At 45.6% G+C, this 26,413-nt stretch overlaps 1 protein-coding gene across 3 annotated transcripts in view; it reads right to left on the bottom strand.

Annotated features, from left to right (window-relative positions):
* dbx2 (developing brain homeobox 2) overlaps window positions 1–25,203 on the bottom strand; it is a 98,819-nt gene extending 73,616 nt beyond the window's left edge. The window contains exons 1-2 of one of the 3 annotated variants that reach the window (XM_064344735.1): window positions 24,985–25,203; window positions 23,046–23,119 (exon numbers count right to left, since the gene is read on the bottom strand). In XM_064344735.1, coding sequence (XP_064200805.1) covers window positions 23,046–23,119; window positions 24,985–24,987 — 77 coding nt within the window. In that variant the 5' untranslated portion in view covers window positions 24,988–25,203. The other 2 variants (XM_064344738.1, XM_064344734.1) reach the window with 2 other exon arrangements.
* Between the last annotated feature and the right edge of the window lie 1,210 nt (window positions 25,204–26,413).

Raw genomic sequence — 26,413 nt, 5'->3', positions numbered from 1 at the left:
GCATTAGAAAAAGGTCCACGGAGAACCACTGCCGTTTATCAACCGTGACGCACATAACGCAAAGGGGTGTGTGAAATATTTTTGCGGAATTACAGCTTTCGCAGAGAAGAACGCAGTGGCATTTATTCCGCGGTTTGGTGGCAGTTTCTTTTTCCTCCGCGAGAGCTGTAATTTGGCTGTCTAATACGGGGCTGGGGTTTGACAGTGTTAAATCGCTATTTCTCATTAAACTAATAGGGAGCCCAAATCAGACAGGGCCGTTTGCCTCAGTGTAAACACGTCCGCGAGGCGAGCCAGAAAAGAGGCGAGGAAGTCAAACGGAGCGGCGCTGCCAACAGAAACACGGAGGAGAAAAACAGCTGCGCTTGGAGAGCGCCGCGGTGCCATTCTGACATTATTAACTGAGGGTAGGCTACGATCTCAAATCCCTCCCTCGCGTATACCCGCTCACTGCTCCCTTCGGCATCGCCCGGCTACACCACTGCGGTGTCTGTAAAATGTAAGCTTTGCTGACGTCTCAATACACTGGACATTTCATATCCGAGCTTGAATTCGGTCTGGCAGGTTCGCTGGAATTCCTTTTGGAAGGAAACCGTGCAACGGTCACGATAATTATCCAAGTATCTGGAGCAAAGCAAGATGAGTTCCTCCTGGCACACGGCTCATTAGACTTTACTTCCTTATCTCCTGGGGGGCATGGAAAAGGTATTTACTGCCATCAAGGGAAATTCTGAACATTTATAAAAGTTCCATGCCTTTACCTTGGGCAAAAAGGTGTTGTGGTTTGTGCCAAGTGTTTTTTTATTTATTTTTTAACTACACTGAAGTTTTTCCATCAGCAGTGAGTGTGTGTTTGCGTGCAGGGCCACAGCTATAAATTCTCAGGCCCGGGACAAAATATATTGGGAGCCCCCCGCCCCACCACCAATATATTTTGTAACAAATTAAAAATAGTTACACCCTATATCCTGGGCCCCCTTCGAGCCGAGGCCCAGGACAAATAGTCCAAGTTGACCGCCCCCCACACATCCCCCCAGTAAATCTGCTACAGTAAATTTAGATTTCCATGGTGTATCTGATTGCATTTTTCATTAAAAATAAGGTCATCACAGCTAGCACTCAAGAGAAAGGGTTTGAACACGAAGGACGTTTAATTCTTTTTAAAAATCGTGCATGTGGTCCAAACATTTTCCACAACCTCTTGAGAAAAGAAAGTATGAATGAGAAGTATGTAAACATGAAACGTTAAAAACCGGTATTTATTATTCCACGAGCAGAGGAAAGGAGAGCTGACATTGAGCAGACACAGACGCGGACATAATCGCAATTACTGATGGACATGGACAACAGTTTATTTTCCTGGCTTTTAGCGATCAAAGCAAGACTGAGTGAGACTACAGTTGGGGGGGGGGGGGGGGGGCGTGCAGAGCAGCACTCACGTACAAGATTTACGACCCACCGCAGCGCGAAGGAACGTGAGAACGTGTCTGGATCACGGTCTGGCTCTGGCCCCGCCCACTCCTGCTGACTCACAGGCCCAACCCCACCCCCATTGGTCAGCCGGAGAGGAAAGCCGATGACACGCTTTATTGTTCAGCTGCCCCCCCCACCACCCCCACCCCTGTCTGACAGTCTGACCCCCGTAATACAGGCTCAACAATAGTAGACCCCACCCGGCACCCCCGCCCATTTTCCCTATCAACCATCCCAGAGGCTTAACACAGCACACACTCATATCTCTGTCTACATTTAAAGGGGTTGACATCACTCTCCGAGCATGATAACTTTTCTCTTCTTTTTTTTTTTCTTAAAAGGTTGCAGTAAGGTTGTCTGAGGTTTCTGTGAATAACAACACGGTGGCAACGTTTTTACAACATTGTTTTGTAAAAAGCACCCCACCCCCCAAACCACAACTTTCCAGCTGTGCCGAAAATAGGTCCGGATCACACTTAGGCCTAGATGTTATTTTCCCCAGACAAAACATTTAAGGACAAATTTGCAACCCCACAAACCTTGTGGGGAAACCGTTAAGAATGTGGCTGTGATGGACGCGTGTTAATTCAGGCATATAAACAGTGTGATCCTGAGGTTGTGTTCAGGCTGTTTCTCTGAGTCATTCTCTTATGACTACCTGCTCAATTTCATAAAATTGTTGTCCATTTTCCTCATAATGAATTTCAATAAAATTACAGTGCAGTTGACTGACATGCGATTTTGTTCAAATACTTTCAGACAGTACATATTCATAATGACAGTACTTGAAGAGCCGTAGGGTTTCCGTATAGGTAACTAGAATCCGACGAACGCTTCCAGTAACCACATCATAGAACACCCACTCAAAAGAATGCAACAGACATGGGATACGCGTGCGTGTGGGTGGGTGAAGCGGAGAATGTCTTTGGGTAAAACTGTGTGGGCGCGCGCGTGTGTGTGTGTGTGAATGAGTGTGTGCATTTGTGTGTGTCTGTCTGTCTTTGTGTGAGTGAGTGTGTGTGTGTGTCTGAGTGCATGTGTAGACTGTGAGTCTTGGGGTCAGCTCAATGAGCATCTCAGACCTCCCGGGTTTAGCAAGTCTCCACATGTGGGTGATGTGTCACTACAAGCCAGGTCAAGCTGGGGTATTTATCTACAGTTTTTGTTCCCACTGACTTGTTAAATTAATTATCCTTGTTATTGTTTTGTCATGTCTTTATTTGAACTAATTATTCACCTTGGCAGTACTTTGCTACATCTAGTCTTGCTAATAAAGTGCATCTACTGTGAGAGAGGAGAGACTTTATGTTAATAATGTATGTTCTGTTGTCTAAGCTTTGACAATATTTAATAGTCTGCACTTTGTGCCAATAAAGCATTTTTGAGAGAGACGCAGAGCGAGAGACAGACAGAGAGAGATTGTAATGAACTGTTTTTAGTTTTCCCCTGGTCAACTTGTTCATCTTTATTTCAGAATATGCCTTGTGAACATAGGCGTGTGCGTTTGTCACGTAAATAAATCTGATTTGCGGATGTGAAGAGAGGGAGGGATGTGGCGAGAGGAAACGCGGCGTTGCCGGGACCGGGGCGGTAATCCCACCCGGCAGACGCAGACCCGAGCTCTCCCCGTCGGAACGAACCGCTGACGAGGACGTCCAGAGGGAAGACTCTCCCCCGCGAGGTCTTGGCCCTTCCCCGGAGGAAGAGAGCCGTAAATCGCGCGCCTCGGCAACACGCTCGTTTACTCAGGTGGATCTCTCTCCTACGCCGAACGGCATCGCTTCCACGACCGTCAACAAACCGTGCAAAGAGAATCTCATGCAACGAGAAGTATTTTTTTTTTTTATGTTCCAACCGTGACTGCTGTTGCAATAGCTACGATAAAATAGCTTTTTTCTCTTTTGTTAATTAATCTGCAGACTCACCGATTTAGGACATCAGACTCCAGTTCTGACACGGAAGGGTGCCCTTTAAAAAAGTCTGAAAAGTGTTGCATCCTGTCATTAAAGAAAGTGTGAATGTTTGCTAAGGTCAAGTAGTGTTTCACTACTCACAGAGACAATGGCTTGGACTCCAGCCACATTTGCCCTTCTCTTTCACTTAGAAATAGATACCATGTGTTAGCTTTTTTCCCCTTCACAAGCACCATTGTTGGTGAGTCCAGGCACAACCAAAATGTCCTCAGCATACTGTTTGCAAAGGAGGAAAAAAGAACACTTGGCTTTTATGTGTTAGCTAGCGGTAGGTAAGTGCTGGGTGAATTCAGGGTCACTCCATCCTGGTAAATCTCCCAGCTCTGACCTGAGCAAACAGCAGCTCGTGACCAGGGTCTCCAGGGCTGAGCACAGTGGGAGAGGAGTGGCGGTCTGTACAGTGGGAGGTCCCCACTACTGTCTTGACAGAGAGAGGAGCAACAGAGAAGATCTGACACCATTTTGGACACACGGCCCATGTCGTCACATGCCATAACTGAGCCTGCTGTCTGCTCCAAGTGCAGTTTTCCATTTAACAACCCCAATCAAAAGGGCTTGGGATCTGCCGGGGTCCCCAGCTCTGGTTCTAGAGAGACGCAGGGTCTGCTGGGGTCCCCAACCCAGGTCCTGGAGAGCTGCAAGGTCTGCTGGGGTCATATAACTCTAGCTGTTTTTGTTTGTTCCATGTTTTGTTAAAATCATCTAAAGAGTTAAAGTATTCGTATTTGACCTCGGTCTGGTTCTGATGTACACGATGAGCTAACAAATAACATTCCATCTAAGTAACAAAACAACTCGGAAATTACAATAAACTGCCGTAAGGCTGTAGCAACACTGCAAATAAAAAAAGAAAAGAAAAAAGGTAACAAGAGCATTGTGTTCACCGTTTAACTGCTGTAACTTGCCACCTTAGCCCACGAATCATCCTCAAATAAAGTCAACATGTCTGCATTACAGGCTGAATATTAAAGGGCTGTAATTGAAGCCTGCCAGGCTAGGCCACTTATGCTAATTGAAACAGACTCCAGTGGTTTTTAGCTCAGCACGTTCTCTGATATTATACCTCCTGGTTCATTACTCTACCTGAGGGGGAAAATTAAGGCAAGGGCAAATTACCCACTTCCCCCATCGGGCTATAACTCTACCCCCTGCCATCCCCACCACCTCCCCGGCTGCCTGCCCTGAAATTAAACCCTGCAAGGCTGTAAAATCTCCTGGACTGCTGCCCTTGTCAGAAGGGAGAGAGAAGGATTAAAAAGTGGTGAATACAAACTGAATTATAGAAGGGCAGCAGAATTTAACAAACCGAAATTAGAGAAGGACAGGACAATTTAACAAATTGCATCAGAGAAGGACAGGGGAACGGAACAAATCTGAATCGAGCAACTGAATTAGAAAAGGACAAGGAATACCAAACAAACTGCATTGCAGAAGGACAGCTGAACTGAACAAGCCAACTTAATTAGAGAAGGACAGGGAGAGCAGGACAGTGTTTCCAGTAGAGCAAGACCAAGGAGAAGAAAAGGAAAGGATCGTGGGGGGGGACAATAAATAGCTGTAATAAGACCCAGTCACCTCTGACATTTCCACATGGCTCTGCCATACTGTACATTTCACACCACGATAGCTGCGTATTCACTCACAAACACGCTTACACGGCTCAGTCATGTGTTTGTGGGGGGGGGGGGGGGGAGTGGCGAATCTCAGTGTTTCTCTGGTTCAGTGTGATACAGCATGGCACATCCTTATTTTAAGCTAGATGTTTTCCCCCCTATTGTTGCATTTCACACTGATGTGGTGATGTACTGAACTGCAAATAAGTACACACTATCTACCAATCATGGAGTACAGAACATTTTCAGATGAGATGTTAAACCATGACAGTCTTCGAGTAGGGGGTTCCCTGGTGTCCTGTCTAAATTCAAAACCTGGCTCTTTCAACCTGTCACCTAATTATCCTCTGATTTAATTGGCCAAAAAATCATTCTCTCCCTCTTCACCTCAGCTGGTGTGGGGTCAGCGTTCTGGCACCGTGCATCACCCAGGTGGGCGCTACACTTTCGTGGTGATTCAGGCAAGATTCTCCCTCATCACTGTAAAGTGCTTTGAGTCGCCAGCTAGTGAAAAAAGTGGTATATAAATGCAGAAAATAATAAAAAATATAACACCAATGGTAATTGGTGGATAACTTCTGTCTATATTGCCTAGGTACCATAATGGATCCTGGAAGTATAGCTAGAAAATATCCACCAATCACCATTGGCATCGTTCCTTTTTTTTTATTACCAGTATGTTCTGCGATTGGAGGAGCTCCTCTCATGGTCCCAAGCAGTTTTCCTACCTCTCTTTAATTAACTTTGAGATGCGTCCAGACACAACAACCCAGAGTCTTATCGTGTTGAGCCACCCAGTAGCCTGTAAGGAGCGAGCACTGAGGATTGTCCCAGTTTTCTGACCCAAGCGTGTGCACCACCTCGAGGAGTCTGCACAGAGGGCTATGAACCAAATTAACTCAAATCCCACAGAAACGTGGAAACGCACCATCCATCTGCTGAAGGTTAAAATAAGATCTCATTTCCTTTCAGGCTGCATCACGTGCTCCTGTGTGCGACAGAAATAACCTCTCCTCACACTAAAGGTGTTAGAGGTGACAGGATGCATTCTGGGAAGCCAAGAGAGAGGCAAGTGCGAGCCAGTCGCGTTTGGGAGCAGGTGGGACCCATTTAGCGGGGCGCTGACACATTAAACCACTTGTACTGACGCCAGTGGTTTCGGGCCCAGCGTTTTCTGAAAGGAATTAACCACGAAAGCTGATACCGAGAGATTAAAGAGGGAAATAATGATTATTAATGGTGTTCCCAGTCCCGCGTATTGTAGTGTACCTTGGCTACTGTAAAGTACAGAAGGGAACGCTATTCAATAACATTTAATGATATGCTTAGTGGGCACCTTTAAGGGAAATGCAGCTGAACAGATCCCCATTTTGACATAATACCCATTTAAACATATACATTATACGCCTGACTCACAGGTGCAATGACTAGTGTAACGGCCCACTGTGATTTGAACCTGTAAACTCCATGCTACAAGACCATTTCATTACCCATTGCTGAACAATGCTGCCCAGGGTTATACTGGGGCAATAATAGTCCCTAATGAGGGACTGCTTCCAAACCTATGCAGTCCTCTCTCTCTCTCCACGTCCTGAAGGAGGAGGTGGAGGGTGGGGAGCACAAAATCAACAGCTACTTCGGCACAGCGCTAAGCTCTATTTCATCCCTCATGAGGCTCATCGTCGATTTTCGGAATGTCGTCCTAGCTGACTCCTGTCTAAAACATGCGGCGATTGAAGGTCAAATCGACCTCGTCCCAAGGAGGACAGCCATGAACAAGTTTTGGAAACACGGCGTCGATCGTCCCCGTTTTTACCCACCACGCAACGCTGCGCACACCGAGCCCCGCCCGTTCCTAATTAATTGGGATTCGCCCCACTGCAGGTCCACCCACCTGGGCAGTGGGACGTTCCGAAACGTCATCCTAAAACTATGCTGGGTCTGCAGTGGTGGGGGTCGGGGTGGGCATGTGTTAGTGCTTTATGGTTCCCCTCTGACCCCCACCTGCAAGGAGAGAGGCATTTCCAGTAACCCAGCCTTCACATGAAAGAGCCCTAACTCCAGCACAGGTGTTGGAGATCAAAGAGAAAGGAGGGAGGTGTCTGTTCAGCCATGACCAAACAGCGGTGATGAGGGGGGTGGGGGGGTCTGGATACCTCCTCCGAGTCAGTTCATTACTTCGATCTACCAAAAATAATTGCACGTGATCAAAGCCAGAGGCTGTTTTTAAACGAACGCCAAATGGGGGGGGGGGGCATGGTTACTGCAGCAAAATGCAGGGTTCAAAATGGGGCCAGACAGGTGAGTAGCAGGAGGCGGGGGGGGATGCTTCCAAAACTCACGTCTCACATCAAAAATGAGAGGGTTGCCCCTATCGGAGCACCATTAGAGATAATGAAAACTCCTGGTATTCTCATAATTGTGCGATTAGCCCAGTGGTTAGGCAGAAGTCTTAACGAATACCATACACATCTGGGTCAAATATGAATCTGAAACTCTTTAGATGCTGGTAAAAAAAAATTTAAGTATTTAAAAGTATTTCATTCATCAAAATGTACTATCATAAGAAATTATTTTGTTCTGAATATAAATGAAAAAAAGATTCTTATTTAAAACAGTTTGCACATGGCAGGCGAACAAATGAACACACAGAATAAATGATGATTTTCAACGTATGTCAGTGACAAGGAAGCAGTCAGAAAATATCTACCAATCAGCCATCTGCTTTAATACACTGGTTGTTACCAATGTACTCTGCGATTGGTGGAACTCCTCTCAGTTCTCATGAGCAGTGTGACATCACAGTTGACCTATCTGCACTGTATTACCCCTGTCAGTGAATGAGTGAGCGGGAACACGGAGGCGGCGGTGGTATAATGCGCTCCAGACCCACGCTGCTCACTGCAGGTTTCCCGCCTCCCTCAAACTTCTCCCCTTTCCTACATCAATAAACCGTCTGCCACATCAGGAACAGCTCTTTCAGCCTTTAAACCAACCGAAAACAGGACTCCTATCCCTTCCCCCCACCCCCCATTTCCTGCAGAGCAAACGGGGGCCCACCCAAAATCTCAGACGTAAGGCGGGACACCCCCCCCGTCTCCCGGGCCTGACCCCAGAAGGGTTGGAGTTATCTGCAGGGGCCGCGAAAACCCTGCCTCCCGTGCCGACCCGCGTGGGGGAGGGGCCGCCCCGGATCAGCGGCCAGACTGAAAGACAGACACCTTCCTGCGTGAGCGGGGCCAAACGCTGCCGCCGACAGGCCTAGGTCTCGCACCCCGGTTCCGTTTTCCCTTTCCCCAAAAGCACCGCTCTGCTCAAACTGCATTGTGCGGAGCACCTCGTACAGTGAACGTTGCAACAAGATCATTTCCTTTTCATTTTCAACCACCTCCTTTCAGAGAGACACTAAAACGCATTAGTGAAACACACAAAATACCTCAAAATAAATGCGTCTATGAGCCAAGGTGGCTTTGCGTGCCAAGCTTTTAAACCGACAAACTACATCCTGTATGACAAATGAAATACGTACACGTACAGATGCATGGATAATGACCTTCATAATATTTGGGACAAAGACATTTCTTTTGTGATTTGGTTCTGTACTCCACAATTTTAGATTTGTAATCAAACAATTCAACATGTGGGTAAAGTTCAGATACTACAGCTTTTATTAGAGGATATTGGTTTCATACATTTTGGTTTCACCATGTATAAATCACAGCACTTTTTAGACAAGGTCCCTCCATTTCAGGGCACCATAATTTTGGGACTGTGCATTTTCATCACATATGAATTGTTTGATTAAAAAATCCAAAATTGTGAATTACGGAATCAAAAAGAAAAAATGTCTTTGTCCTCAAAAATTATGGAGCTTGACATATCTCATAATACTGCCCAGTCCTCTGCCCTCCTTTAAGTAGCAACACTGCCCCATCAAAGGCCTCAATAAATCAGAAAATAGTTCAGCAAAAACGCCCTTCCTCAGAGTGAGTTAGGAGAGGAGGATTAGCGTGATCTTGCTTCCTGAAACTCTACGCCTGACAGTGACCACCCAGGATAACGTGTGAAATACAGGCCCATATTCCAGCCCCTCCCGCCTCATTCCAAACCTTTTTCTGCTGAAATTTGATTTTTTTTTTTTTGTAGTGACGAGGGGTGAGATGGGGGGGGGGGGGGGTTGGAACGTTCTTTCCCAGAAGAGCTCTGCCAGGTGGATGGAGAAGGTGACTGATTAGGTCAGGGGTTTGGGGGGGGGGTAGAGATGATGGATTGTTGGTTTCCTTTTCTGTACAAAGTGAATGGCCATTTTCTCCTTCTGAATACTGAGGATATGCGGTTTCTCATTCTGTGTCTGCCTGGAGGGGGGGGGCAGGGGGGGGGGGCTTTCTCTGAAGAAGAACTGAGGATCGGCGGTTTTTCTTCCTGGCGACTAATGATGGGTCGTTTCTTTTTCTGCCCAGAGGGAAGGGGAGGTTTCTCTGTCTACACACGGCAGACAGGCAGTTTCTCTCTCTGTACATAAAGAAAAGATACTTTTCCTGTACAGATAAAATGGCTGGCTTTTCTTCCTGAGTGGATGGATGGATTTCCTTACATACACACAAGGGGAGTGCAGTTTCTTTTATTACACACAGATGATGGGTGGTTTCTCGGTCACCTCTTCAAGGTGATTCCGAAGTGTATGGCCTGCTTTTTATTTTAGGTGGGGGCTACCAGGAAGCTCCGCTACTGTTTGACTTTAAGGAAGAATGCACACACGCATGCACACACACTCCCATATACACACACGCATGCACACACTCACTCACCCTCCCGCTCGCTCACTCACTAACACACACACACACACACACACACACACTCCCATATACACACACGCATGCACACACACTCACTCACCCTCCCGCTCAGTCACTAACACACACACACTCACTCACCCTCCCTCCCGCTCACTCACTAACACACACACTCCCATATACACACACACACACACGCATGCACACACACTCACTCACCCTCCTGCTCACTCACTAACACACACACACACACACACACACACACACACACACACACACACGCATGCACACACACTCACCCTCCTGCTCACTCACTAACACACACACACACACACACACTCCCATATACACACACGCACGCAAGCACACATGCAAGCACACACTCATCCTCCGTCTCACTCACTAACACACACACACACACTCACACACTCCCATATACACATGCACGCAGCTCTCCCTCTCTCCATACATCATCTCTGCTTTCAGCCCCCGATTCCGCCCCACTATTTCTCTTTTTTCATTTTAATTCCTCCCTTTCTTTTCCAGGCGTCTGATCCTCAGAGAACCGCAAATACGTGAGTGACCGGCACATTCCGGTCTCCCAGACGCAGCCCCCCTACCCCCCCCCCCCTCCACCCCCCCAATCAGATGGGCCAGAGAACAGCAGAGCAGTAAAAAGTCAAGTAGTGGCAGACCGCTCAAACCCTGGACTGGGAGAATGAGAACAGCGTTTCTTACTCTGGGCTTTATTGACCTACTTTTTGGTACCACATGGGTAATGTATGAGGAGGCCACTGCAGGGTAGGCCTGCTGGAGCTGGAGCTGAACCCCTTTCCCCTTACTTTCCCCCTGTACATAATGCACATACCACAGTCTCCATCTACAGTACGATCCCTTACTTTCCCCCTGTACATAATGCACATACCACAGTCTCCATCTACAGTACGATCCCTTACTTTCCCCCTGTACATAATGCACATACCACAGTCTCCATCTACAGTACGATCCCTTACTTTCCCCCTGTACATAATGCACATACCACAGTCTCCATCTACAGTACGATCCCTTACTTTCCCCCTGTACATAATGCACATACCACAGCCTCCATCTACAGTACGATCCCTTACTTTCCCCCTGTACATAATGCACATACCACAGCCTCCATCTACAGTACGATCCATTACTTTCCCCTTGTACATAATGCACATACCACAGCGTCTATCAAAGATCCCTTACTTTCCCCTCTGTACAGAATGCACATACCACACCCTCTATCTACGGCCCCTTACATCCCCCTGTACAGAATGCACACACCACACCCTCAATCTATGATACCTTACTTGCCCTGTACATAATGCACACGCCACAGCCTCTATCTACGATCCCATACTTCCTCTGTACATAATGCACACACCACAGCCTCTATCTACGATCCCTTATTTTGCCTTGTACACAATGCACAGCTTCTATCCCCCAACCCTCTCTCCCTATCCCCCATTCTCTCACACACACACACACACCATCCTGGTTCTCTTTTAGCAGGACTTGCTAAAAATGCTGCTGAATTATTTTAAGTGTTCACCACTGAGTCACACCATCCCTTTTCTGTGTTTATTAGAACAGGCATTCTGCAGCCACTGCACTCTAGACTGGTGTGATTTTCAGCTTTAAATATGATGTAGGACATGTCCTGACTCAGTTATGGCACTGACACAGTGGACTGCATGTACAGCTGGAGCAGGTGGACAGCAGCAATTCCATTGACCAGATGAAACCATTAGTGCCTGACAAGATGGAGACAGTCCACCCAAAAATAAATAATCTATGGAACAATACATTATATTATCCACAAGTTTCCAACAGTTATTTTAAAATGATTTAATATGACTGACATCTCTTAAAGGGTTATGCAACACATTTTGCTAAAAATGTTTTTACTGTTAAATGTCCCTTATTTGTAAAAAATGACAAAATCAACTGCTGACTAAAACAGGAAAGTAAGACATTCGCAAAAAAAACAAGAGCATTGCAGGTGAAAAGCCCGCTCGCTGTCCGGACGGGTTTCCCCCCTTGCGGTTTTCTGCGGACGCGTCATCAGGACCCGAACCCCGTCACCACCCCCCAACGCCCCCTGCTCCCTCACAGGGGTGCGAAATCTGACTGCACACTGCCACTGCAACTCGGTCAACAAGAACCATCCCCGGCCAGCTCTGCGGACAAGAGCCCTCTGTCACACACACGCGTCAGCGAGGGCGGAGTGACGTCACAGGCTGCGGAGGTTACGCAGGGGTAAAGGCGGGGCCGTGCGTTACCGGGACAGTAACACGCTGAAACTTTCCGTCTCTATTCAGCGATAGCGGGAGTGAGAACTGTAGCCTACGTGCGAACGATTCTTCGTTTCTGAATCAGAACTATTTACGAGGAATTTGCCTTAGTGCAAGGTGTCAACATACAATCCAAACAAACAAAGAGCTTAAAAAAGGAGCTTAAAAAATAATAAAACAAAAAATAGTGTAATAAAAATACAGTACAATATAAAATAATACAATACAAAGAACTTCCTGAAAGTTCACCGGGCCCTGCTGGTTTTTGGCACGTTTTGGTATTTTAGGGGTTAATATAAGTGGTCGGTCACAAATTGGCTAAAGCGTTTTCAAAACTTGTTTACAAGGATTAACTAAATATCGATTGAAAGGAAACCACACCAGAAGTTCAGATTCTGTGGCCCTCCGGGACACGAGTTCGAGATCCCAGGCTTAAATCCGAAGTGCCAAAATGAACCGAACTCATGAATAACAGTCAAAGAAGGCTGTCGATCACAATGAAAGGGGTTAACTAGCAAGGAAGCCAACACTTGTAAGTTTTTCAGTGTTTGCCTAATCCTTTTTAGTGCCGTGTGTCAGTCATGATAATGATGCCCGACGGTGTTTTTCAAAAAAAAAAAATCATTGCAGAGGTCGAGGAACTCACACAAACACGCGCTGTATTTAAAAAAAAAAAAAGGCCTTTTGCCAAGCAGCAGGACCTGACAAGCACAGAACACATCTTCATGCGGTAGTGTCAGTCAGGACCAGCGTGAGGAGTAGAGATGGTTATCTGACATCCTGTAAAACTCGCTGGAACACAGGAGGCTAGTCCAGACAAGCAGTCCAATGTTTTCTGCAGGGGAGACATTTGACACTCCAGCCAGTACAAGGCAGGCTCACGGCCCGACTTACAGGATATATAACGAAACGCGTTCTTAAAGAACTCAGAGCCTGTGTCAGAGCTGAATACATATTCGAAGAGTGCAAATCCGAACCCAGAAATTAGCTGTAAAAAGGTGAACGGTGACGAGGGCAGGTGCGGAGCCGCCCAGGTGCGTTGCCATGGGCTCGGTAACCATGGTAATAAGCAGGCAGAGAGGATAATGACAGGACGGCCAGCCCGGGTCGAGTCACGCTCCCTGCTCCTCCCGTCCCCGCCCCCCAAATTTCCCAGGTACCCATTAGCAGTGCTGGGGTGCCAAGGAACCCAAACTACGTACCCCAGTCACGCCAACCAGTAGGGGGGGGGAGGTCGGGAGGACACGCTCTCCCCAAGACATCGAAAAACAACCCTGTGCATCAGCAATGTGTCAGACGGCTGGGGGGGCACTCCTAATTAAACTCACCCCACCTCTCACTAATCCAGGAGCGCACCCTCGCTAGCTCGCAGTGCTCTGTCACATCGGGGCTAACAGCTCACAGTCAGCTAATTAGCGTGCGTCTGCACTGCACGTATTACAGAAGGGTAGAGTCTGGACCCTGAGCGCGGCCAACGGTTCCTAAAACGAAGCGGAAAAAGCCGTAAGTGACAGATTCTGGCGTGTTGCAGCAGCGCGACCGGTCTGAAAAACGCTAGCGAGACGTTTCTCTGGAACGGCGCTCGTCGTTTTTTTTTTTACTCAGCGAGACCGTGTTTTCTTGGCGCTGAATTAACGGCGAACCGTCGACGGAACGCGTCGCCCGGGGCAGCGTAGCGGCGAGCGGAGTCCGTCTCTCGCGTGACAGCTACGCCCGAAAACACGAGCGCACGTTATCGTGACATCTCCTCAAACGCGCCAAAAGTTGTTAGACATGCAAAAAAAAAAAAAAAAACAACCGCTAAGGAATCTGTTTTTTCTTACAGTCAGATGCCAAGAGGCATCACAAAAAAAAAAACATTAATCTCTGTTTATCTGGCAATGTCACTATCGATATGCAGCCCGCCACCGTATGTTATTTTTCTTTGTCTGCCCGATCGTGTTTGGGTTTACGGTCCTAAATGCAGAAATCACTCAAAGGAGAAGAGAGCTGAGACTCCACTGAATCAACCCGCTCCAGCCGCCAAGTCCGAATCCCGACGGGAACAACGCAGCCCATTGTGCGCCTCCGTTTAGCCGTCCCACGCAGTCGGGTTCAGAGACCCAACTTGGGTTCCTCTGAAAGTTCTTTCCTACATGCCATCAGGGGGGGAAGTATTGTCTTCGCCACTGTCGCCTCTGGCTTGCTTTGCGTGGGTTAATGTCTAGGTCTGCTGTGACAAATTCTTTGTTAAAATGCACTGTACGGTACTGTAAGTGGGCTCAAGCAGACCAGGACTTATACGTTTGGCTCATGTGAGCAATGGCACCATTTCTTGTGTTCCGCCACTTCATGCTTGCATTCCAACACTCGCCATAGGCTGTATGTACGCTTCACACTCACGCCCCCCCCCACCCCTCGGGCCACAATCCCAATCTCTCCGAGCTCCCCGTCAACACACACTTCACTTCCCTCCACCCTCCCACACCCACCCACTCACACATGCACGCACTAGTCCCTTCTTATCTGGTGCCATATGAACGTATTATGATTGATTGATTGAACTCTACTCGTCTGTGCAGCAGGGTTGGGAGTCAACAAATTGTCAACCGACTGAACTGAAAATTGACCCCAACAGCCTTAATTACATAACAGGACAGCAAAAAAAGCATATACTCAAATGCATCCCGCTACGAAATACTAAATGCATCCCAAATATACGCATCTTTAAACTACAATCAAAATGTCTGAAGCTTTGCTTGTTGTGCAGAGGTAAGCCTCATCACAAATGAAGTACATTCATGCATGCGTTTAGAACACTGTCCCATACCCTATCCGAAACTCTGCCCCACCAAGCCGGGGTCGGGGGAGCCGTACGGACTTCTCTTCCCCCCCCCCCCTCCTCCCCCCCTCGCATGTCCCGGGGCCGCAGGGACCCCGGAGATGAAGGGGTTCGCTCTTCCGTTTGCGGGGAGCGGCTCACCGCAGGCCAGGACGGCCCGCGGGAGCAATGCCCCCATTTTTGGCCTCTCCTATTTTTTTCGTGGAGCAAGAGACGTAGCATTACGGCTCCCGAAATAGAATAATTATAAACCGAGAGGCTCGGGCGACGTCCCTGTTTACCAATACGTTGCTGTTTTTTCCGGTCTGTGGTAGAACAATGCAGATAGTTTTGACCCAGGAATTAACAGTTATGTAATGTAACTTTTGTTTTTTAAACCTATTTCCAATTGCATACTTTGGGGGGATGGGGGGGTGGGGGAGTGGTCATAGACAAAGACCACGAAAAATGGAACACAGATGACTCGTTAGGAGCTTCCCTTTGTCTTAAAAAGTTAAAGACTAAATCACAGCTTGTAGCAGGAAAACAACTATTAAAGACACAACTGCAACATTAAAATCCATTAACAGCTATGTGTGAATGAATCCATGGCAACATTCAAATAAATGGAAAAGCAAAACATTATATGTTGATGGGAGATGGCAGGGAGCCACTAATTTTAGCAAAATCTGAACTCAGTATAATTAGAGGACCCAGCAGTTTTAATGGGAGACTGAGTAATAGGTGTAGCGTTCAAGGATTCATCATTGAAAAAAACAAACAAAACACAATTTATTCCTCCGGTGAAACACTTCAATTCACATATTCATTGACATTTGTACGACTGAACTGGTGTCATGACCTAATAAAACCACTCCGTGCCTCTTTTGCTGATGATTGAAGTCTCGTAGTGAAGTATTCTATTCATAGTGTAAAGCAGGGATCTGAAACAGAACAGTTAACAGACTCCACTCAGCCCACCAGAAAGAAGGGGTCAAAGCGGAAGCACTTATCTTGGTCATGTAAAGGCAGTGATATATAGTCACATAATTACTGCACTCTGTATTCTACGTGGGGCTATAAATGTGTGATCATTTACTGCCGTAGGATTACGTAGTGAGTGGAGGCAACCTTCCCCTATCCTGGCTGCAGTTCTCCAAGATCAAAGCCAGTATTCATGTTGGTCAGAGTACTGATCTAGGTTCAGTTACCCCCCCTGTCCATATTCCAACCTTGTCCATTATTAGTGAGAAATGAGCTGATCCTAGATCAGGTTAGACCACTGGTCTATGGTAAGTTTCACCCTGTCCAATACAAACCTTTTCATTTATGAACCAGACGGAAAACTGATCTTAGATCACCTACTCTGAGGTTCTTTGCCAACACAGATTTTTCTGGTTTGGACTTGTTTCATGTGAGCCAGTGAAGTGAGAAGCGTGCTTCTTGATGTGCTAATTAAACCTGGCAGTGCTGCAGTAGCTCCACTTCCTCCTCAGGGAGGTAACTTCCTGTTCAGGGAGGTCAAAGGTCAAAAGCTAGGGAGGCTTCGGTTGCGCGGTTCATCCTCCCGTGAAGGCCAAAATACGGCATGTTCCCCCTCCACCCACAGCACCGCCGCGAGTGCCAACAGTCCCTTATTAGTCAGGATGCCCCACACTTCTGCCTAAAAAAGCACTGGCCCCGTACAGAAATGCCTTTCTTCCTGTATGTCCCCGCATAGTAAATTTTACCTGACATCGCTGAATTACGACAGCATGGCAGACGGCTGGAATAACACAGCAGGTGACTCAAAAACCAGACCTCTATAATGCCTCGAATGACCTGCCAAACTCAGGGTTGCTATATATGGTTGCCATGCACGGCAAAGTTCTCATCAATCCGATCATGCTTTGGCCTTTACATTAAGCAAGCTTCAACACCACACCAGCGGAATGATTTGCACAAGGGTTGCACCCATATGACCATTTCACAGCACCCTCTCTACACTGAGCGTCCTAATGCTTAGTGCTGCTAACCGACAATGGGTTACACAACATGACATGACATGACCATGGACAATATAACAGGGGTAAGACAGCGATGATGTCACATTACATGAAATAAAGCTAAAAGGAGCTCTACCAATCACAGCGTGTGTTGATAACAACCAATTGGACAATGCCCACAGTGACTGGTAGATGCTCTCTGGCGACTAATTTCCACAGGGGTCCCGGACACGCAGCCAGAAAGTATCCACCAGTCACCAGTGGTGTTGTTCTCCTGGTTACTACCAACGTGTTCTGAGATCGGTGGTGCTCCTCACAGTACTATTCGATGAGTGAGGTGACCACAGTCATCTCATCCCACCCCTGTTTTATTTCCTGTGCATAGGACAAAGTTCTTACATGATGGCAAATACAGTAAGAAACATCAACTTGAACCAGTCAACAAGGCAGAAAGTCAACATTTTCATGGAATTTGTGACTGCCTCGACTGTAGAACAGGATTAATTTTTTATATTTTTGAAAACACCCAGACAGATCCCTGATTATTTTCATACGTGTCGCAACCAAAGACATACACTCATATTAGTATAAAAGAATAATATACTTTCCTTAGAGCAATGTTGGAAAACAGTTAAAATAATCATTAACCTGCAGGAATTTCACAAGTGGATTAAACAGCTAAAGGATTGTAAATAAGTATTTGACCCAGGGCTGAAGTCAGTGGGTTAAATGGCATATGACAAAAGCTCACGTTGGCAAACAGGGGAAGTGACATTGCATGAAAACAACAAATTGGGCCAAGAGTCAGGCAGTCTCGGTTTTAGTGACTTCCTGTGTGAGCGAAATCCAGTAAAAATTTAGGCCGCACTGTTTTTGTGGACAAAGCCAGAAAAGCAGAGAGAAGAGGAAGAATTGCTTTAATCAGCCTTGGAACGAATCTCTAACGGTCTGTAATCCCCTGTTTCCTGAAATTAACTGCAATCAGCAAACAAATCAAAACAAAAGCAACTTTGAAAATACATTATTTTCAACAGAGTATATTTCAGTCTATTGTTTTGTCTTTTTTTAGTGACTGACATCTGTTCTTTTTTTATATTGTTTTCATTTACAGAAAAGAATAAGAGATCTTGGTGAAACGAAGAAGCAGATCAAGATGAACCAATGGCAGACTGAGAAGATCTGAGACAAACCAATTGAGTGAGATGTGGAGACCCAGCCTCTATGTTTTTAGAAAAGAGACCAGGATACACGATACTGGGTGTCCCCGAAATACACTGAATTCCTAAGGTAATAGGCACAATACTAAAACTGTGGTTGTAGACTTGGCTGAAAGGTTACCAAAATTACCATCATGTTTACGCATTCACTTTCATCCGGAGCACAGTGGACAAGCTACAGCATAATGGAGCTTTTTAAGGATAATTGAAGAAAAACTACAACTGCATCAAGACGAGATAGAAAAAATATGCATCATTTTATGAATATGCTGTAGGTGAGGAGTTTTACGAGTTTGTTCACCTTTCTGTGTGCAGAGTCCTTAGCCACGACTACTTGTTTAAATCAGGTGAATGCACTCATGTTCTCCTGACTCCTGTGAGTCGCTGTGGATAAAGGAGTCTGCTAAATGAATGGAATGAAATGGAATGTAATGCATCACAGACCTTAAGCAGTTGGTTTCCAAGGGAAACCACAGAGCATGATGGGAAACCAATGCACAGAGCCTACAGAGAGTTTCGACAGACGCGCCAGACAAAATATTACTGGCTTTTCCTGAAGAAATAATAAAAAAAACTCCTCTCCTCTTTAATCTCAATTTTTATCTGATAGACTTTGTGAATGGATTCCTCTTGACCCAATTCTGAGGAGCCTATCAGTTTGAGAAATCCATGGCAGGCTTCCCCTGGGATTTCACTGCTGTCATCAGGAATGTTTAAGTCCTTCATATTAGCAGACATTCTTTACTGCAGTCTGGGGACAGCTACCCCCCCTCTCTCTCCATCACTGCCCTCTACCAGCTCCAGGTGTTCCTCCTGGTGGTACCAGGATGAACGGGGGCGTGTCCATACCTGACACACCGCACACCTGGCCGCCAACGCTTCGGCAAACACAGGGGTCTCAAACTCCAGGAGAGCTGCACTGATTGGTTAAAGAGTCCATAATACTTTGTTTCCAAGGCCTTGATTGGATGCAGATTGGAAAAAAACCCATAGACCAGCTGGCACTGTAGGTCCTCTAATGCTGGAGCTTTAGATCATAACAAAGCTTTTTAGTGTCACTTCGATCTGGGAGGAATTATACTGTTGTAAAGCAGGTATCCTTACACATGACCTGCTGGTTTTTTATTTTCTCCATTAAATCTGCGGCTCAGTCAGACCTGAGAATCCAGGTGAGGCGAGTTAACTGTCCAATCAGCGGCTTTAATCGATAAAATCAGCGCAGGGGAACAAAGAAAACCAGGCAGAGCCTCAGGGCACCCCCGGACCAGGGGACCAGTTTCGGCGGGGAGGGATCCCTCAGAACCGGTCTGTGGCCGAAGGCTGGCTCTCTCTCTCTGAAGTGCAAAACAACCCCAGACCCCCCCGGCCCCGCGTCCCGCGTCCTCCTCCCCCCCGAAAAACAGCCCCGCACCCACAAAGCCCCGCCGCGAGTCTCCTCAGATGTTTTAAGCAGAAACACCTGGACGGGGCCGAGGCGCAGGCCCGCGGATTCCCCCGGCGAAGCCTGCAACAGAAACGCACAGGCCGCCACGGAGGAGGAGGAGGAGGGGGGGGGCGGGGTAACAATAAGGACGGCGGTAATAAGGATGGATGGCGGGAAGTCGGCGCGGACCCGCGCGGCGCTTTGAAGCCGGGGTGCGTGTCACCGGCGCGGCCAGCGCGGAGGCAAACCCGCGAACCCCAACCCTCCCCAAGGACTAGCCCGTTCTGTTCTACCTGGCCCCTCTCCGTCACAATAATCATAATAAATGAACGCAAAAAGTTAATTTACGACTTACGAAAGGGAGAAAGACATCTGTATTAGGGTGCTTTTAGGGTCTCTTTCTTTCATGGAATGCAACAGATCCATTTTCCTACATTGTTTCACCTGCTCTAAATGGAAACATGTGTCCTAGAGCCAGCCCCCACTTTAGGTTTGTAATGGGAAGCACGTGGGGCACTGCAAGGAGGGGGGCGCACACTGGGGGAGAGTCCCCCCCACGAGTCATCTTGGACTCGAGTGCAGACCCTCACAGAAAGAGTACGTTTTAGTGAAAATAAAAATGATATCAAAATCTCTCAAAAACATACAAATTATTATTGCCCTTTCACAAATTTATGAATATTTAAGATAAATATATTTCACAGCAGTGTATCTATCATTAGGCTTCATTCATAAAAAGTCTACATATTTACAGTATATTCAATTTCCATAAGTAGGATGCACATACATTTTTTAAAAAAAAACTGATTTTAAGCCAGGTCATATCAGACATATTCCAATATGTACGTGCCATATTCATAATGCATGGACGGCAGATATGCTGCCCGTCAAGTTATAGGTGGGCGGGGCACCCCCACCATAATTACACAGCTCTGAGAGTTTGGAACTAAATGCAGGGTTTGGACAGAAATGACCACTCCCCGCAAACAATAACATCTGTCCCCTTTGACCCCATGTAAACTCCCATAATTCACATATAGCTTAATTTTTTTTTTTTTTTTAAACGATACTCAAAGATGGTCTCTTGGAGTAATGGAGAGGGAACAGGTTATGTCAAAGACTGAATTATCGCTCATGGCTCTGATCAAACAGGTTGCCAACAGACCCTCTTTTAAGTTCAGGGAGATTCAGGGCAAATGATGATCAATTCGGACCGCATGCATCTATATGTAAATGGATCAAAGGCAAGGCATGCGGCTATCTGTGCATAACCAGGTTAATGGGTCACTCGTGCTTTCCCTGAATAGTGACCTCCATACTAAATTTCCAGAGATCTGCTCTCCACGGAGGAAACCATAACCTGAAAACTAAATTTAACCCAAGATCTAAGCAAAGAGCCACACATTCTCCTGTCAGTCAGGTCCTCTATGTAGGGTAAAATTTATATGGGTTATTCCCGGTCTCTCTCCCTCTCTCTCTCTCTTTCCCTCCCCCTCTCACTCCCTTTCTCTCCCTCCCGCTGAGTGAAAGCCAAGTTATGGTTATTAAAGACAGTAAGAAGAGACGAGGAGAAGAAGTCCAAAAAATAATGTTTAGTAAATAACCTCTGACAACCCCAAAATTATTTCTGCCTATTCAGTTAATTAGACCCACAGAGGAGGCAACGCCTCCCTCCGAGCCTGTCTAATAGGGGATGAAGTCATTCTGATAGCCTGCTTGATTACAGTATAAATGTTCCAGGGCTGCTAAGGCTCTGTTATTAGAACTGTGCCGTGACTCATTTTGCTAGATTTGCACTCAGCAGCCTAAGATTAGCACTAACAAGAAGCCATTAAAACATTAAGGCAGTACTGTGATTTTTTTGCCATGAGGCAGCTACAGTCCAGCATATTGGACGCATTTGATTTTAGCACACAGGAGCCAACATCCCCACGGATTTTCATCAACCTTTCATCAACAAAGGAATGATAGTTCTTTTGTAGTGCAATCCTGACACCTGGTGGCCGAATATGTTGCTGCAAGACTGCCTGCCTTGTCTTGAGTGATAACAGTACAAACTGCCTGTGATTTTTTGCAAATACTCAGATAATTCACTGAATCTGTAAAATGTAAAACTTTATATTCGGTTTACTCCTGTGTGCTTTCCGTCATCTTTGCTTCTTAACTACAGGAGCTTGGCGCTGAGCACGGCACTGGCCATGAATAGGTAGACAGAACTTTCCAGAACACAGAACAGAGTATTAGATAACTCTATTGAATCTGTGCTGGTATTTTTTTTGCTTGATAGTTATGTCATTATTTAAAAGCTAGGATTTTTTTTGAAAAAAAAAATTAATTTTTATTATGCACAGTTACATTCAAATAAAAGATTTTGTATTCTTCACTTTTCTGGTTTTGGAAAAATCGCAGAAATACCCTTGATCCTCTGCTCTCTGAATTGGGGAGCACCACAGTTTCTATCAAAACTTTCAAACTTCTGCCTCATTAATTCGGAAAGCGTGGGAGTCACATATTCACATACAGCTGAATCACACAGAAGTTCCGGGGGGGGGGGTGGCACTTTTGTGATGCATTGCTTTTGTTCGGTGAAATTGTTAAAAAAAATGAACAAGGTCTTTTGCCGCTCAAGGATTTCGCAATAAACCGGAAAATAAAAGAAATCTTTGCCGATGGCCACCTAAGCCTCGCGTGTGGCTCCTGTGACAGTTTTTCTGTCTTCCTGCCGGTTTATTTGGGACAAATTGAATTGACTCTTCAATACAACCCTTACGACCCCGTCTGATTCCCCCCTGCTGCTCAGAATGAGTCATTGCTGGTGATTGCATTATCTGAGGAAGTCATCCAAATCATTCATAACACAGCAAGCTCTCAAAAACGTTAAGGACCCTTTCAAAAACTGCAGGCACTGCCAGTATATTGAATCCAAATATGTTATCAAGGCCAGAAAAAGACTGCAACGCTCAAGAAAATATGTAAAAACAACCTACTTCAACTTTCTGCAATTGCAACATACATATAATAATATGCTTTGCTGTTTAATGTATTATTTTATTTTTTTGACAATATATTGCTGTATACTCCCTTTTGGTGATGGTGCTAGTAAAGATAGCATTGTGAAAACTGGGATAATTCATTCTATCCACCTGCATGTCCATATATCCCATCTACATAACCTGAGCAGTTCCTGAGTATCAGGTTTACCGTTATGCACTTCATCTCTCAGTCGATGCATTTCATTTGATTCCTTTCACTGACTCTTTTAATAGAGTTTCACGAGACACAGGATACTTCTTCCCAGTGTGATCTTAAAACTTTATGTAGCTATAGGGGACCACCCCTGTGACAAGAATTAGTACATCCTTAAGTACTTTTCACACTTTTTTTTTTTTTTACATGAGAGTGAATGGTTCAACTGGTAAAGAGATACATTTGCTGAAAACTCACCTGTAGGCTTCTGTGCATCTGGGACTATTCTGATCTTGACATAGAAAATACTCCACAGCTATGAACTCCGTGAACTGCCAAACATTAACAATACAGGGAACCAATGTCAGGAATATACAAATAAGGCATGCTTAAGCATAACATACTAATTACAGCAGCGTACTAATTACAATAATCACTGTTGGTTCTTTGAGAAAAAGAAAAGAAAAAACCTTACCTTTAGGGGAAAGGTTACAAGTACGTTTGCTTCACTTCGACCGAGATACATTTTAAAGCTTTCCCTCAATAAATTCGAAAATGTTTGGCTTTTTTTTTCTTGGTTGTGCTATACCACCCAACAAAAACCATCTTTTATGGATTAAACCAGTTTTCTAGCTATCTGCAAGTTAAACATCTAGCCTAATTTACCGCGTTAAGCTAGTTAGCGAGACCAAATTTAGATGGCATCATGAGCAAGCGAGATGAGACACAATCAATACAATATTTCAAAATATCACTGCGTATTTTACGACATGAAAGGCTTTTACGGATGATGTTTGTACGGGTTATGTTTTTTGCTTATGATGCACGGTACCTTGCAATAAAACAAGACGTCTTCGGTGCATTTTGAGCGATGCCACATGCAATTAAATAATCAGCGAAATCGGTTAATTTTTTTCGCGAGCTATTCAAACCAATCAGATTACTCTATTTGTGGAGACGACACCTTAACAGCAGTCGTTACCAACCCTGTTCCTGGAGATCCACCATCCTGTAGATTTTCGTTTCAAGCCTAATTTGGCACACCTGGTTCTACTAATTCGCAGCTCAGCAAATACCTTTTGCTGTGGTGTGGTGAGGTGTGCTTCGTTAGGGTTAGAGCGAGAAAGTATAACACGGTAGATCTCCAAAAACAGGGTTGGTAATCAGAGCTTCATTGTATGGATAAAATGAGCATTTTTAGGAAGAGATCACACTCTCTCGGATCACGCTTATTTATTCATTCATTGTATTTATGTTGACAAGGCAAGTCGTCAAATTTGCGCTTGAGTCCAAGTCATGAGACTCCAAGCATGCTGAAAGGCTTCTCTTTGCCCTGTCTTTTCAGTTCAATCACTAAGAACAAATGGATGACTCAAATGGTTATGCTTGTCTAAAAAAGACTGGATATCTATAAGCTTGTTGGTGTTACTATAATTTTCCATTACATTTTTATCTGTCTACCCCAGGACTGTGCCTGTTTATACGTAGCAAAGGGCTGTTTTTTTTTTTTTGCATATTTTACCTCACGGTCTGGTATAGTGCCGGCGCCAGCTGTAGTTAGCAGCTTCACAGGATGAAGCACATTTGGGAAGTGCTTCGCGCAGGGGAAGGTTTCAGTCATTGGACTGGTGCTGTGATACCCAACCCTGTTGCTGGAGATTTATCGTCCTGTAGTTTTTCGCTCTAACCCTAACAGAACATCTCATTCGACAGCAAACATCTCTGATGAGCTTCAAATTAGTAGAGTCTGGTGTGCCAAATTAGGGTTGAAATGAAAACCTCCAGGGTGCTGGATCTCCAGGAACAGGGTTGGTTACCACTGGACCAGTGTCTCATTGTGCAACGGTGTCACCTGCTGGCCAATGGAGGGGCCCTCGGTCTGCCGGTTGAGCTGTGCATGCTGTGTCGAGCACTTTACGAACCGCGGTGCAAATCAGTGGCAGCGACTTTATTTGCTTGAGCTCATTCTTGTCTGCGATCTCCCGCAACGACAGTGGAGGTCCCAGTAAGGAGCGAATACAAATGGGCATTCCAAATATTGAGAAAATAGAGTGGAAAGCATTTTTTGGAAGAGATATGGCATTCTCTCTATTTGCATTAACCCTTGAGTGGTGTGTGATATGAAGGAAGAATATTCCATGCCGAAAAGTCGAGAAGAAACGCGGGGGTTAAGTAACAGTGAGCTGCATTGACTGACCATGTCAGGCGTCGAGGCTCAACAGGACCGCTAGCTTTGAAAGCCGGTATCATCCGACAGCCGCTGTGAAAGCTGACCTTCCCTGCAGATCTCAAGGATAAGCGATCTGACCTACTTACCGAACACCAGGTGTACTCAAATCGAGCCCTCCAGGCCGGTGGTACTGCCGCTTTTCTTTTCTACCCGAAAGTTAATTGATGGATTAATGCCACTGATTAGCCAGAGATTTAACTCTCCTGGTGTCCCACCTATTAATCAGTCCTGATTGGCAGGAAAGGATGAAAATCAGGAGGAATACTGACCTATCCCTGCCGCACAGCCTCCTCTGGGATCCTGCTGCACTTTCTTATTTAAGCTTCATGACATTCAGACAAACCTCCAGAAAGGCGCTTCCCCGATCTCTTCCAACCTTGTCATTTCACTGTCCAAAGACAGTGTGTTTTGGGGCCCCATAAATTAATAAACTTGGGTATAATGAAAATGTAACCACATAGTTTCTATTCAAATATTAGACATTACATTTTCTTATATTTTTAAAACATTTGACTGTAATAAATACCAAATTGAGAGTTCACAAAGTCTCAGACTTTGTCAGTTGGTAATGCTGGTTTATTTTATGTGGTCTAAAAAAATAAAAAATGTAACCCTATTAGGCAGAATATCAAGGGTGCATGAACCAAGAACCCTGTTTCAATCACAACTCTTTTAAAAAGATGCAAACCCTGATTGATGTAGGGCTTTTCTCCATATTCTTGAATCCCCCATTTGAGCATATTTCTCACAGCACTGCAGGTCTATTTTCATTAAACAACAATAAGTTGTGCTTGCTGTGGCAGACTGCTTTTAAAATAAGGCATATTAAGACACAGCAAATGGTAAGTAAAGATGAGAGTTCAATCCGTTCCTATTGTAAAAACACACTTATGGTGGACTGTACACAATAGATCCTCAAGATAATGCATCAAAAAAAAAATGACAGAGGCACCATCAATAGCGGCTACTTAGAAATAGACTGTGGTACATCGCTCTATTATCACAAACAGTGGTGTCCAATGACCTACATTTGGAGAGAGGAGACAGCGACCATTAGACCAAGTGATTCTTGGAACTGTCTATTCCTGGGGTGCACAACTCCGGTCCTGGAGGGCTAGTCTACGTGCAGTTCTTTGTTCCCACCAGCTCCCTTAGCCTTAGTTTTCTGACAGCTCTATAAACTATGCTCGTTCACACCTGTACTTGAGCGCAGTAAAATCTGTAGGATACACTTGCAGTCTGCGACCGTAATTGGTGCTTATGCTGGTGCTTTTACAAATGCCAGACCAAGACATGACTGAGTTAATTAAAAGATTAAGCGCAGAGGTTAGCACAAAATCCTGAAATGGATCAGCCATTGTTGTGCACTCTTGGTCTATTCAAAACCAATAGGAGT

Source organism: Anguilla rostrata, chromosome 7 (genome assembly GCF_018555375.3).
Source record: "Anguilla rostrata isolate EN2019 chromosome 7, ASM1855537v3, whole genome shotgun sequence".
NCBI lineage: Eukaryota > Metazoa > Chordata > Actinopteri > Anguilliformes > Anguillidae > Anguilla > Anguilla rostrata.
This window is presented reverse-complemented; position numbering and strand designations above follow the sequence as displayed.